The 15661-nt window shown below is 43.4% G+C and overlaps 1 protein-coding gene across 1 annotated transcript in view; it reads left to right on the top strand.

Annotated features, from left to right (window-relative positions):
* Positions 1-12855, top strand: part of LOC118084295 (sodium/hydrogen exchanger 2-like) — a 29964-nt gene extending 17109 nt beyond the window's left edge. Inside the window, exons 8-12 of the mRNA XM_035113670.3 lie at positions 186-350; positions 2535-2646; positions 3493-3627; positions 10486-10552; positions 11523-12855. Of these exons, the coding sequence (XP_034969561.3) occupies positions 186-350; positions 2535-2646; positions 3493-3627; positions 10486-10552; positions 11523-11662 (619 nt within the window). The 3' untranslated portion in view covers positions 11663-12855. The remainder of the gene's footprint in view (positions 1-185; positions 351-2534; positions 2647-3492; positions 3628-10485; positions 10553-11522) is intronic.
* Positions 12856-15661: the final 2806 nt, after the last annotated feature.

Raw genomic sequence — 15661 nt, 5'->3', positions numbered from 1 at the left:
TAATTTTGTTTCTTCTGTTGCAAACCTTTTTTCCTATCTGTCTTAAAAACCTCATTTAATTTGTAATATTATAGCCAGTTTGTTAGGTGATGTCTGATTTCTTTGAATTAAAGAAATAAAGCTTAATTCTCTCCCTCCCTCCCACCCTCCCTCCCTCCCTCCCTCCCTCCCAATTCCTTTGACAGATTGGAATACTTCAACAGCAAATATCTCCAGAAATTTTTGCTCCGGGAATATGTGCAGCCCAAGTCGAGCATTGTGCTCCTATATGAGAAGCTGGAGAGGAAACATGCCATTGAGCTAGCTGAAGCAGGGCAGCTCATTTATGGTCCAACCCATAGCTCATTGCTGTAAGTGGATTTTAACAACAACAACAACAACAACAACAATTTTTCCATGGCAGGAATGTAGGAACCTGCCTTATCCTGAGTCAGATCACAGGCTCGCCTGGCCAAGTACCCTCTACTTATTTTTATTTGTTTATTTATTACTTTTATACCCCACCTTTATCTTCCAAGGATCTCAAGGTTGTGTTCATGGTTCTCCCCCTCCCCATTTCATCCTCCCAACATCCCTGTGAGGTAGGTTAGGCTAAGAGATGGTGACTGCCCCAAGGTCACCCAGTGAGTTTCAGGGCTGAGTGATTGTTGGACTACAACTCCTGGCACCCTTGACCATTTGCCATACTGGCTGGGACTGACAGGTCAGCAACATCTGAAGGGCTGCAGGTTGGTCTACTTGGACTGCCAGCAGCTCTCCAGGGTCTAGGGCAGAGGTCCCTTTCCCAGCACTGCCCATACCCCAGACCATTTTCCTATCAACTTGTTGCCATGTGCAGAGTATTTTAATCTCCATGTGTGCCAGGCTATTACTCAAGCTGCGATTGTGGCCATTGCTTCCTTGCTTGTATGTTATAAGCAGGTACTTATATAAGCAGGGAGGAGGTATGGATGGATGGAAAGAAAGATCACTCTGTTTCCAGTTCAAGCACATCAGTGGTAGAACATCTGTTTTGCATTTAGAAGGTCCCAAGTTCAACCCCTGGTTTCTCCATGTAAGCCTGGAAAAAAAACCTCCTATCTGAAATCCTGGAGAGCTGTTGCCAGTCAGTATAGACAAGATGGACCAATGTTCTGACTTAGTATAAGGCAGCTTCCCATGTTCCAATGTCCTGTTTCTGCATTTAAGGGTGATTGCAAATAAATAACTCTGGAGAGAAATTCATATTTAAATGCCTACTTCTAAATGCCTTTTCTCTCAAAACACTGCATTTAAAAATGTACTTTGATATGTGTTTTGAGTTGAGAACTGTGCTGCAGTGTTTGGCAAAGTACAAATGCCAATAGACAGCTATGTTCCAACCCCCACATGAGTCCCAGAGGTACAAATGAGATTGGTTTGTGTTGAAATTGAGAAAGATCGAATGCCTCAAGCATCCCTTCCATGTGAAATGTTGGGGAGAGAACACAGTTTGGATGTAGATAATATGTCTTGTACGCGGATGAGCCTAGGTTCAATCCTGCAGTTAAAAGGAACAAGCAGCTTATTATTTTGTTAGCAGGTGTCATGAGCCCTCTGCCCTCTGGACACTTCAGTAGAAGTAATCTGAGTTTTGAAAAAAAAATACACAGAGCTGAAGAAGTTCCCACAGGATTCTGTGGGGGAAACATGCACTTTAAATGTACAGTGGTACTTCGCTAGACGAACGCCTAGCGGCAAGAAAAAATCACAAGACGAAAAAGTTTTGTGATTTTTTTTCAGACTCGCAAGACAAAGTTTTCTATGGCCGTGCCATAGAAAACTTCGCAAGATGAAGAAGGGCAGGGGTACCACGAGGAGGAGAAAGTCAGACCGAGCCTCCTCCGGGCAGCCCACCCGCCTCACGCTCCCACCACCAATACCACCACCCGGCTTCCACAGGGCGCCACACCGAAACGGCCGCGGCAGCCGAGCAGCAGCCGGATCCCCCCTCCCTCTCACCTGCAGAACCCCAAGGGAGTGGAGCCCCTTCTTCGGCTGGGTGCATGGGAGAGCTGTGTGTGCACGAACGGGAGAGGCCAACCAGACAGCCTGGCTGCCTGCCTGCGCGCGAACGGGCTGTCTGTCTGGTTGGGCGCAAGGGTCCGGCTGCTGGGGAAGGAGGAAGGGAGCCTCTCCCTGGCCCTTCTCCTGCTTCCCCCTCCCCAGAGCCTTTAAAACATCCGGCTGTGAGTTGGCACCTTTTTTGCGCTATCCCCCCCCATAGGTACGCATTAATGGGAAACTGTGCTTCGCAAGACGAAATTTTCACAAGACGAAATGACTCGTGGAACGAATTAATTTCGTCTTGCGAGGTACCACTGTACTTTAAAGGGGTATGTGCAGAAAGACCAGAGTCTCTCCATGTCCTACAAAGCACGCTACAGCAGTAGAACAAAACTTGCTCTGTCCTTCCAGCTTTAATGTCCATTTTGAAGGTCAGTAACTGGTTGTCCTCTTGCCTCATATAAAGTATCTTTATAATATTCTGTTTCTCTCTTCCCTGCCCACTGTAGCAACAATGACAAACACCCCACCACAGTCAATGACTCGGACAGTCTCAATCTAGACGTGGTGGATGATATCCAGAAGATATTGGAAAGGAACCTGTACAAAACAAGGAGAACCGTGAGCTTTTTTCTTTAGTTGATAACAACAGCTGCGTAAACTAAAATGTGGCTGGGTCTGTCTGAGCCACCAATGCTAATTTCCTACAGTTGCCTTAAAGTGACATTCATTTCCCCCCAATGTTACATTGTTTGAGGGAACTGTGAGAAACTTAAATGGCGGTTCAGATAATGCGACCATATGCTAATGACGCCACGGCTGCTGCTGCTCACTTCAGCTCAGTGGTGGTTAGTGCCCATTGGGACTGGTAGGGTAGAATTCAGGGAGGCCAACAGTAGGTGGCGCCAGAGCCATTGATAGGTGGAGCCAATGAATTCTAGTTTTCTCCCCATCCTCTTCCCTGCTGAGTTCTCCAAGGGTAACACTGAGACCTAGGAGGAGAAAGGGATCACAGGCAGTGTTGCCACCCCCTGGAAGGTTGTAAGTAAGAAGGCAGGCATGTGGGGGCTGGTAAAGGGCAAACTAAGGTTTTTGGGGGAGTGCTCCATTCACACTAATGAACCAGCATTTACTGCTGCCACTATCACAAGCACAGTTGCTGTCCACTGTGGTACACCAACATAGAATCATAGATTTGTAGAGTTGGAGGGGACCACAAGAGTCATCTAGTCCAACCCCCTACAATGCAGGAATCTTTTGGAACCTCCCTTGGAAGTGACTTGTAGAAAAGAGTCTCTGAAAATAGTCTAAGGGTCCTGGCAGGCATGCCTTGAACTTCTTGGATAAAGCAGGATATAAATATAAAATATAATAAATGAACCAATCTACAATAGATAGATGAGTCGGCTCCACTGGGGAAAGAAGTGTTAGCAATTAATATGTCTTGCTTGCATTGTATATTACCAGGTGCCAGCATACAACAGGCACACTCTGCCTGGAGAAACAGAACCAGTGGAGCAAGCAAAGGAGATATTGATCCTCAGGCACAAGAGCTGGCAGATCCACATGAACAGAAGTGACTCGGACCGCTTGAGCAAAGAGGTACAAGCCAGGGTGGGAGCTGGGGGTGGGTGGAGCATTGAAACAGATTCAAATTAAGGGCAAGATAAGTAAGCTTTTACTCCAGTTACAGTTCTCAGTCTTCCAGACCTTATGGCAGGGGTGGGGAAAATTTTTTCATCCTGGGGGCCACATGCCCTGATGGACAACCTTACAGGGGCTGCCTGGCAGTGGTGCACAGGTAAGTTTAAAAAACGGTTTACTTAACTTCTCAAAGGGTCAGGTTAAAATGCTTCAGAAAATTGCACAGGCAGTAAAACTTGGCTTAGTTACAAAGTGGTGACAGTTCCTAATTATTGGTATAGGTACCCAAGAGTGGCTTGTGCGAGCCTTGTGGCAAACCATCACAAACCACCTCACATGCTGATGAGATGCTCATTTAGTGATACCTTGGGTGCAACCCATTATATGAATCAGCCACATGATATGATATATGATAAGAATCAGCCACAAGGCATTTGCTTGACACAATTAGTACTGAAAAACATGTTTTCTTAGGCTTAGTTCTAAGCAAGGCATTAAACATGTGCCTGATTTGTAGCACCAGAGCGCATGTGGAGCTCACATATCAGAGTCCTCTTGCGCAACACTGCACTCCAAACCTTGCTCCTAGAAAAAGGGCACATAAGGATGAATGCTAGGCTACAAGCCTTTGCCTTGATACCTCCTTTTGTATGTGCAGGGATATATTATTTTTAATAACATGACCATGATGTTTTTCCCATCCCCTCCTCACTGGTAGTCTGCAGTCATATACACCAGACATAGGTTTATTCATTTGGTGACAAGTCTCAGGAGAATGTAGCACAATATTTCGGCGTGGCTAACTCTTCATGATAACTCTTCAGTGACAACCAGGCCCTGTTTCACATGGGATGCTAGTCTTCATTTCTCCACTAGATGGACCCATTACAATTATTATGCTTACAAGAAGAAAAAACACAAAGAAAGAATCTTGGGAAAACCATAGGGAAATAAATGTTAACTGTGAACTAATAAACTTAATGGTTAGGAGCGTCATGTGTAGTTTTTTTTTATAAAAAAAAGTTGCAAGAATGGAATGAAATACCTTATTTTGGTTTGTGAATTATTTATTGTGAATTATTTTGAAGTTGTTATCTCGGTCATTTCTGGTTGTACTGTGATTTTAAATTATTGTAAGCTGCCCTGAATGGTGCATGGACACGGAACAGATAAGGAAACAATACTTATTTTATATAAAAAATTTAAAAGGACTAGCCAACCTATAAAAGTGTGTGTGTGTGTGTGTGTGTGTGTGTGTGTGTGTGTGTGTGTACTTAAGTGATGGGTGGACAGACTGGGTAAAGCTACTACATTTTATGGGAGCCCTTAAACTTGATCGACTTTGGAAAGAACCAAAGCTTTGGGAGTAGAACATCTGCTTTGCAGGCAGAGGGTATGAAATTCAGTCTCTGGCACCTCCAGGTTGGGCTGGGAGAGCCCTTCCTGAAATTTTTTGGGGGCTACTACCAGTCAGAGTGGACAGTACTGAGCTAGATGGACCAATGACCTGACTCGGTACAAGGCAGCTTCCTGTGTTCCTTGTTCCTTGTACACCAGAGTCAGGTTCAAAAGACAGGCAGGCAGGCAGGCAGGCAGGCAGGCAGGCAGGCAGGCAGGCAGGCAGGCAGGCAGGCAGACAGACAGACAGACAGAATTAAAGAACAGGGTGCTTCTGTGCACATTTTGAGTCTGGGGATTTGCTGTTGGAGTCTGAAGGGAACTTGCACTCCTTTCTGTCACATCCACTCCCAGTTACATCAGTTCTTCTAAATTTCACATGTCCCCTTCATACATCATTTTTATTGCCCTCTTGCACGCTATCCCAATCTCTGAGTGGTGGGAGATTCTAGGGCTTCCAGGCGTTTAACCAGTGTTTGGCTTCCTTGGAATGAGGGACAGCAGAGATCGCCATGTCTTTAGGATATATGGCCCATTGACACATATATGCAATGAGCATATATGTAACGTGATGGAGGGGCTCACAGCATTAACACTCCAATAAGGAGTGTTCTTCCATAGCCACAGTCTTGAATTTGAACAGGAATCAAGCATCTCTCTCCCTCTCAGGTTTTTGCCTGCCTTCTGCTTCTGGTCCAGCTCTCTCTCACACACCTGAACTCCATAGACTACTTTGTTCCCAGTTAGTGTAAGTCTCATAACTTCCTGCTGAAATACTGTTAACTTTTTATCCTGCAAATTTTCCAGTTTATTTATTTTTTGTCCCACTTTGGTTGTGTTGCCGTGCAAGAGTGCCTTTCCAAACAACAATCATGTTCTCACTTTGGGAAGCATTGCAGAACAACCAGTGCTTTTTCCCATAGAAAAATATTTAGGTGTACTCTCATTTTGACTCCAGAAAATCACCACTTATAGTTCAAACTGGGAAAAATAAATACAGTGAATGGACAAAAGTACAAAGATTCACAAAATGTTTAGGGGTATGTATACCACTGCGCCCCCCTAGAAAAAAGCACAGAGAACAACTAATAAAGGCCTATGGGAAGCCTTATACCAGGCCTTATACCCTTGGTTCATCTAGCTCAGTATTGTCTACACTGACTGGTAGTGGCTCTCCAGGGTTTCAGGCATGGAACCATTCCCAGATCTACCTGGAGATGTCAGGGGCTGAACCTTCTGCATGCAGAGCAGGTGTTCCACCACTGAACAAAGGCTTCATGTTTCTTTTTTTCCTACTAGGAAAAAATATATATTAAGCGCCATATAGGTAACTCTATTGCCCCTCCCCAGGAGAGTTTACAGAAGCTGTGTGGTCTCTAGGTCAGGAAAATGACAGAAAACAATCTCTCTCCCAGTGCCACTTCTTTGACCAACACCAGAGTCTCCCTCTTCCTTTAAATTATATCTATAGAAAACCCTCAACAACAGTTAAAGCCCAGGAGATCTAATGACTCACCTTCTGCATTATATCTGCTTTTGGGTCCTAAGTTGAATAATTCATATTTTTATTGCTAAAACTATTACCATCACACAAAACCGATTCCATCTATACATACAAATTTAATGAAATCATACAAATAACATGGGACAGGTTTATTTGATATCCTATTTCTGATATTCAGAGGAGTCTGATTATGCTTAGGTTACCAAAATGGCAGGGTCCATGAACAAAAGGGAGGCATCAGCAGGCTTGTGGGAACTCCAGCGTTTGCTGAAGGGCATAAAAAAGTATCTAGGAAGAAGGGCGAGGTGAAACTCAAAGTACATATTCTCCAAGTGTCCCAATTTTCCAGGGACAGTCCTGGAATTGTGAAAGCAATCCCTGCTTCTGATTTGATCCTGGAATGTCCTTATTTCCTTTGCCACTTAGCAAATACCCTGTTTCTCCTATTTTAAGACGTATTCATAAAATAAGCCATAGCAGGATTTTTAAGCATTCAAGGAATATAAGCCATACCCCGAAAATAAGACATAGTGATAGGCACAGCAGCAATACTGGCCGCGGCAGGAGGAGGAGGAGGAGGAAGTTTGCAGACCATTAACTATGTCAAATTGCATCAAATGAATCCAAATGCTAGAAATCCCCAACATTGCAAACCGGTTTCTTTTTTAAAAAACACCCAACAAATAAAACACATTTCACCATAAACTTCAGGTTTGATTATTTTGCCCGTTGAAAACACAGAGGCATAGGAAGGTGCACTTACACTGAATCAGACCACTGGTCCATCTAGTATTGTCAACTCTGGAGGGTTTCAGCTCTGCTTGCAGATGCCAGAGATGGAACTTGTGTGCACAGCAATGGTTCTCTCAGTGAGCAATGGCAGTTTCCCAATAGATCTACACTGAACATATGAAGCTGCTTTTTTGGGTCCTACCAGTGGCCCTCTAGCTTTGTACTGTCTATGCTGACTAGTAGTGACTCTACAAGGTTTCAGGCAGGGATCTCTCACAGTCCTGCTAGGAGAGGCTGGGGATTCAACATAGCACCTTTTGCATGCAAAACGTGTTCTACCACTTCCTGCCAACCTAGCAGTTTGAAAGCATGTCAAAGTGCAAGTAGATAAATAGGTACCGCTACAGCGGGAAGGTAAACGGCATTTCCGTGCGCTGCTCTGGTTCGCCAGAAGCGGCCTTGTCATGCTGACCACATGACCTGGAAGCTGTACACCGGCTCCCTCGGCTAATAATGTGAAATGAGCGCCACAACCCCAGAGTTGGTCACGACTGGACCTAATGGTCAGGGGTCCCTTTACCTTTACCACTGAGCTATGGTCCTTCCCCAAACTGGAGCTTAAAGAAAGAAGGGGGAGAATGACTAATTTTTTAACATACTTTCTACCATTGATGACCTTTTCAGCTTGAAGAGAGAGACACACACAGAGAAAGAGTGAGAGTGTGCTACTCAGGAACAATCAAAATGGGATTTGCAAGGCTTATGCCCTGCATGGTGCCTTGTGTGTGTTTTATTTTTTGCAATTGTATCTCCATAAGAGTCCTTTTGGGACCTCATTTGGATGACCTTCTCAGGAGTCATTCAACTTCTGTACAACCGTGAATCCTATTGTTATTACAATTGCAGAGACATTGAAAAACAATGGGCAAAGAGCACAGGGTCCCTTCTTACAAGTGAAAAGAAACAAAAGCAACATGGGGAAAAAATGAATTGGGAAGTATCCAGACTTATTTGGCAGCCTGGACTCTGGGGCCCAGCTGCCAGATCACACGTCTATCAGAGGCTTACACTCTGCTTTAGAAACATAGCAGGCATATTCAGGCTTTCAATGTTGGAACAATAGTTCTTGAGGAATGCAGATTAGTGTTTTAGCAAAAGGACATGGCACTCATTTGCACGAGTCTCTCTCTTGACTAGCAAGCCCTCCACCGGCTTCTCGTCACAGAGCCAAGGAACACCTCTGCAAAGATACTGGTAGGCCAAGTTTCTGTACGATTTTGTGTGGATTGGCAAATCTGCTGCTTTCCAGATTAGGTTGGACAACTTGTGTCCAAGGAAGATTGGAATTTGTGCATCACCTTAAAAATGTATGATCTGTAAACATCACTCCTTGTAAAATGTGGGTCTTGTGCATTTTTAGAATTCATTTTCTTATCTTGGCGAAAAAGGAAAATAGATGGAAACAGGCTGGATGGGAGAGTAACAGATGGATGTTTGTATGATCCAAATTAATGGTAATCTTCAGGCAAATGTAGAATACTGGAGTTGGAAGGCGCCTCCAGATATTTCTTGGACTTTGCTCCCATCAGCCGTAGGGAGGGACACAGGTTCCCCATAGTTGCCATAGATTATCAAGCTCCCCAAAGCAATCCATGTGTGCCCTTACTTCCAGCCATTGATGTATTTGGTTACTGTATTTTGCTCTTCGTGGGGCTGCCTATGGAAACACACTGAAAGTTCAGTGCATACCTCTGCTAAGATTCTGAATGGGGCAAAGTGTTTGGATGATGGACCCACGTCATGCCAGACACATTGTCAGAGGTATACCTAGGGTCCCTTGCACTCTTGGCAAGAAGCTGTATTGGCATTACTCCCCCCCCCATCACCTTTGTGTAATGTTTGATCTTCCCGCAATGGCAGCCGTGCATTGCCACACATATATGCCATACACTGCCTAGTGATAGGTGATTTTTGTGTGTGTGTGTGTGTCCCCCTCCCTTGGCCTGTGTCTCCAGCAGGGGCTGGTTTTGCTAACCCCTAGGTATGCCTCTGCACATTGGCTTTTGGTCCAATGCAGATTCAGTGACTGAGGTGATTTTCCAGAGTTCTAAAAATGTGTGAGGTGCCAGCCTCCATGGGAACAACAGGCTCACTCCTGAGACCGTCCATGTGTCATGCATTGAAATGAATAATGGTAAATTTATTGTTGTGGACACCCATCTGTCTCAAGAGACAACAGAGTATGCCTCTGGGGGTGACGTCAAACGTCTGCGTTAGCAGCACCAAAGTGACTTCCCTGGGGTGCACACACATTTAATGCATCTAGAAGAGTTTTAACACCACCAGGAAAAGCAATATCAGCAGAATAAAACAATAAACACATAAAGCATATAAAACAAGCAATAAAAAACAATGTTTTAAAGCCTGCAAGAGTAAGTCCCCAGTGTACATTTCAATTAAAAGGTGTTTGGATTTCTAAAAAGGGGTTTCTTCATGCAAATACAGACCCTCCAAGTATCCCTATTTTCCAGGGACAGTCCTGGATTTACAGAAACCGTCCTGGTTTCTGATTTGATCCCAGAATGTCCCGCTTTTCCTTCAGATACCCCTATTTTCATCAGAGAAATGTGGAGGGAATGGAGTTGTGAGACCCCCCCCCCAAGCCAAGGAGATCGGTAACTATACAATCATTAGAAGACATCTAAAGGCAGCCCTGTATAGGAATTTTAAAAAATGTTTCATGGGTGGCATATAATTATAATTATTATTATTGAATAGTATGCCCCTATTTTCATTGGAGAAATGTTGAAGGGTATGCAAATATGTGCTCTTTCATATTGCTGGCATGTTCCCTTGGAGTCTTCTGTGGGGTATGCTTAACAGGAAGGCGCGAAACTGTATAGGTAGATGCACAACAGACCCATTTAAGCATATTACACTGGGGACGTGGAACCTGTGGCCTTTCAGATGTTGCCGAACTACACTCCCACCATCCCTTACTGTTGGTCACACTGGTTGGGACTGGTGGGAAATGGGGACTCCCTAACACAGAACGAGCTTCTCCATCCCTATATTCAGCCTATTCTCTTAAACTTGGAATGTTCAGTTGCAAAAATTTTGGGTCTATTATTTCTAAATGGTTAAAGGATCAGACTGTGAATTGTGTTCCTTCTTTATTGCAGAAGGATGATTCTTATTCATCAGAAGGTGGGACTAACCCCAAACCCAAGTTGTGCAGGTCCCTTACTGGTAAGTTGGAAAACTCTGAGCCTAAGTATCCCAACACAGGTTCAGTTTGAGTTCCACATGTTTTCTGAATGAGAAGATTTCAGACCCTAGCCATCAGATGCTTTTTGGTAAGTGACAGGAAAATCATTCTTGCTGAAAATGGAAAAGGACAGCTGCTGGAAACTTCAGGTGGGAAGAGTGCTGTTGTTGCTTGGGTCTTACTTGTGGGTTTCCCAGAGGCATCTTGTTGGCTGCTGTGTGAGCTAGATCTACCTTCTTGATCCAGCAGGCCCTTCTTAGGTTTTTATGTTCGGATGCTGGTATGTGAGTTTGGCAATGTAATGGTGTTTTGATGTTGTTTCACCTCCTTTGACTAATAACAGTATAATTGCAACAGGTTTTTATACCTGTGTAATGGTTTTGTACTACTACTTAGAAGCCTACTTTGGCATTAAGTAGTAGTAGTAGTAGTAGTAGTAGTACAGTGGTACCTCGGTTTAAGTACACAATTGGTCCCGGAAGTCTGTACTTAACCTGAAGTGTACTTAACCTGAAGCGAACTTTCCCATTGAAAGTAATGGAAAGTGGATTAATCCGTTCCAGACGGGTTCATGGAGTACTCAACCTGAAGCGTACTTAACCCAAAATATGAGTGTAATTGGTTCTGGAAGTCCATACTTAACCTGAAGCGTACTTAACCTGAAGCAAACTTTCCAATTGAAAGTAATGAAAAGTGGATTAATCTGTTCCAGATGGTCCGCGGAGCACTTAAACTGAAGCGTACTTAACCTGAAGCGAACTTTCCCATTGAAAGTAATGGAAAGTGGATTAATCCATTCCAGACGGGTTCGCGGAGTACTTAAACTGAAAGTACTCAAACCGAATCATACTTAAACCAAGGTATGACTGTAGTAGTAGTAGTAGTAGTAGTAGTAGTAGTAGTAGTAGTAATGTTTCTAATCAGGCACATATCTTTCCTTCTTTCCTACAGCCAGACATTCTAGAAAAGCTCCGAGTGTGAAATCTAACAGATCAAAGTCAGTTGGTTTTATTATACCTCTGCAGCCAAGTACTACCCGCTGGGTTAATGACGAAGAAACTGGGAAAAGGCCAATTTCAGAGGAGAAGTAACACCATGTCTTGGCTTGCCCCCTGCACTCCTTCTGTACCTGTATTATTTTCCTGACTCTGTAGAAAACAATAGAAAGTGCTTGAAATGTTTGGGTGACTCCTGTGTTATCACATTTCCTCTTTCAGTACATTGGAACTGGTTTGTGATCATGTTAAACACTGTATTTATTTATTTAATTTTATTTAGGCAATGTATATACCGCTTAATTACAGTCATCTCTATGCAATGTACAAAGAGTGCAATACATTGGCAGGAGGTGGGGATCAGCTAAAATTATAAAATCAGTTAAGATGCCTGCTGGAATAAAAACAGTTTTCAGGAGGTCCTGGAAGCTCAACGGAGATGGGGCATGTCTCAAATGGAAGGGGGCTCCGTAAAATAAAAGAAGCATGTTCAAACTTATCCAGTTTCATGAGGAATTCTCAAAAAACTTTTTAAAAAATCCATATGATCATTTTAATTTATTTAACAACATTTAAGTTTACACCAATTTTACATGTCTGAGTAGCCTTGCAGAAAGATAAAATATTTTAGCAGGCACCTCCCCAAAAACTACAGCAAAGACTCCTGGCAAATTTCAACGGGCTATTTATTTTTTTTTGTTTACCAACCTTTACCAATCATACATCATGAGTGAATTTTAAAGTGATTGCTTGAGACAGTACATTCAGGAAAAAGAGACTGTGTGGCACAACCCTTTCAGAACAACACATTTTCAGAAGGAGAGGGTGGGTTGGTGGGTTTCCTGCCACAAAAGAGCTCTTGTGTTGCACTGCTTGGAAGTACCTTCTGTTGAGTTCAGGGGCCTCATTGTCACAGGTGTATGCATAAGGATTGCACCTGTAATCTAGTGTTTTAGTTGCCTATGCCCAGGGAGCTTTCTATGAGATGGGAGCAATAAAACGTGTGATCACACCTCTTGCTTTCTGAACTAGAACGGCCAGAAAATGGCAGAACCGTGTGTGCTTCTTTTCCTGAGCATAGACAGTAGACTGGCTCTTACGGGCAGATTCTTTGGAAAAGAGCACTTTAGCAGTGCACTGTCTTAATGGGAGCAAGCATTTAATGTAAACTCGCTTTAAATGAAAAATATATATTAAACATTTCTGTATTTTGTCTGTCTGTCTTGCTATCTATCAGAAATAAAAATGCAGTCTGTGCAGGAGAGAAGGTTTGCATCTATGTGGAGTACAATAGTGTTGTCGTAATATTTTTACCACCATTGGTACTTTCATGACTATTATTCCTTCTGATTAGGATACTCTGTGTGTGTGTGTGTGTGTGTGTGTGTGTGTGTGTGTGTGTGTATCTATACACCATCCCATTATATGGCTGAGTCCACTGAAGCTGTAAATCAGGAATGGGGAACCTGTGGCCCTCCAGAGTTCATCAGATTCCAGCTCCCATCAACCCCATCAAGCACAGGAAATGGCCACAGATGAGAGGAGCTGTAGTCCACCTATGAAGGGCCACAAGTTCTCTATCTCAGCTGTAGATGATGACCTGTGGGCTGGATGATACTATGGATAGATAGATTCACAACTTGGTAGAGCAACCGTACCCAACAGATGCTCATGAAAGGCTCTGTAGAAACCTGGAGAGAGGTCTCAAGTGGAATGGCCCTGTGCAGTTCAACATTTGTATAAATAATTTAGATGCTGCTGCAGATGGTTCATCAAATCTGCAGATGGAACAAAAGCTGGGCAGAACAGAACACTGGACTGAAACCAACAAGATGAAGTTCAGTAGAGATGTAAAGTTCTGCATTTAGGTACCCAAAACAATTGAAACAAAGGACAGAGGAGGTCTGGTTTGGCATTAGCATACAATAAAATGATCTAGGTGACTTAGTAGATCACAATGTGCACAGGAGCCAGCAGTGTGATGCAGCTGCTAAAAAACCCCAACCAAATGCAACCTTAGACTGCATTAACAGAAGCCCAGTGTCCAGATCACATGGTTCCATCCTCTTCTATACTGGTCAGGGCACATCTGAAATAACTAGGGTTGCCATATATTTGGAATTTCCTAGACATAGCCCGGATTCGGTTGTCAGAGACAATGTCCTGGCAGAAATTGCTTAAATGTCTGGGAAACTGTCAGAAGTGTAGATTTTGGTGAATTTCCTTAGAAATAGCTCAAAAGCTATTTCAAAAAGTGTCCAGATTTTCACTTTTTGAAATATGGCAACCCTAGGAATAACATGCCCAGTTCTGGGTGTCATATAACATGTTATATTACATATGTCCAGAAGAGGGTGACTCAGTGAGGGAGCTGGAAACCGATTCCTATGATGAATGCTTGAAGAACTGGAGTATGTTTAGTCTAGGGAAGAGAAGATTAAGGGGAGACATGATTGCCTTCTGTTGTTGTTGTTGTTGTTGTTGTTGTTGTTGTTGCAATTTAACTGCTCTTTAAAAAGGCAGCAGAGGATGAAGCAGGGGAGAAGAGTGACAGTCCTTCAGATATTTGAAGGCAATTATGTACTGTATCTTTGAATGATGATAATGCCTTCTAGTTGACTAGAAGACGTATTTGACTTCTGCATGGCTGGAAAGTAGGCTATTGCACAGAGATATGAGTCATAGTCACTGACCCACCCACTTTTGCTGCTGGCCACTCCTCTTTACCTGTGGCCCCACCCACCACTGGCACGTGACCGACCCCACCCCAAAGCAAAATGTCTTGTGCTGGCCCTGAGTTTTGCTAACTCTGGGTCCCTCACACCGCAAGCAACACCAATTCCATCTCAGAATGATCTCTTTTGATATCCAGCATTTGGAAATCCCACAGTTAAGTGGAAAATGCTTTAAAAGTTGGGATCTCAATGCATGGCAAATTAATTCGCTGTGGAGTTTCAGGCTTATGAAAAGTGTTTAAATTCACTGTGTCATTGAGTACTGCATGCCTGTGTGGAAATAAATTGTTGCCATTTGATCCACACACATTTCACTCAGCTCCGAAATCCTCTCTCTTCTTCTTCTTTCACTGGAATAGCAATGACATCTTTTAGCTGTGTACCTTTGGCTTTTTTTTAAAGGGTACACCTAAAAATCTGAAGATTGAATGCAGCATATACATGCTTGCAAATACTTGTAAGGCACATGCATTAGTGGGCTGGGGTTGGCTCCAGCTCCGAGCCTGAATGCCTTGGGAGTCTAATGCTCTGGCTCCCGAACGATCTAAAATTGGATCTAAAAGTGTTCCGGTTTTTGAATGTTCTTTTGGAAGCCAAATATCCGACGGGGCTTCCGCGGCTTCCGATTGGCTGAAGGATTTCCGGAACAGATTCTGTTCGACTTCTGAGGTATGACTATATCTGGATTTGATTCTGTGTAAAGTGGCCCTTCTAGTTGGTTGACTTTTAAAAGCAGAAAATAAATAGGTGTTCACTTGGGAACGCTTAATGCAATGGTAGTAAAGTCTTCTTCACCTCTTACTTGTGCAAAGGCCTCTCATGTGTAGAAAGAGAAGCTGTGCTACAAGGATCCCACACCAACACCACACCAACACTAAGGTGGGGGGACCAAAACACCTTTCTTCTTCAGTCAGGGTCAACTCTACTATTAGCAAACTGTTAGTTATTTAATTCCATTGCCAGTGAGGGGTGGCAAGGAGAGACCTTTATGGAATCTTTTGCTTTAGGAGATCAAATAGATTTATGAATCTGTGTGTTCCACACAGTAACGTCTTGGACTCCCGACATTTTGTTGCAGGTTCCACTTCTCTATTTTTATGAGATAATTTGGTTGCAATATGTGCAGGTGATAGCACACAGCTCTTTTTTCAGACAGAACGTCAGTTTCCTTGCTGCAGATTGAAAGTTCAGAGTATGCATACATGGGTGTGCATTAATGCCTTAGCTGCTTGGTAGGCCCAAGTCATCAGCTTTTCATAGCTCTCTCCTTAGTGCCCTGTGAAATGAACACCAGTCGTGAAATGATGCTGATCTGTATCTTAAAATAGAACCCCTTCTCTTCATTCTCCACTCCCTGCTC

Source organism: Zootoca vivipara, chromosome Z2 (assembly GCF_965207765.1).
Source record: "Zootoca vivipara chromosome Z2, rZooViv2.hap1.1, whole genome shotgun sequence".
NCBI classification, from domain to species: domain Eukaryota; kingdom Metazoa; phylum Chordata; class Lepidosauria; order Squamata; family Lacertidae; genus Zootoca; species Zootoca vivipara.
This window is presented reverse-complemented; position numbering and strand designations above follow the sequence as displayed.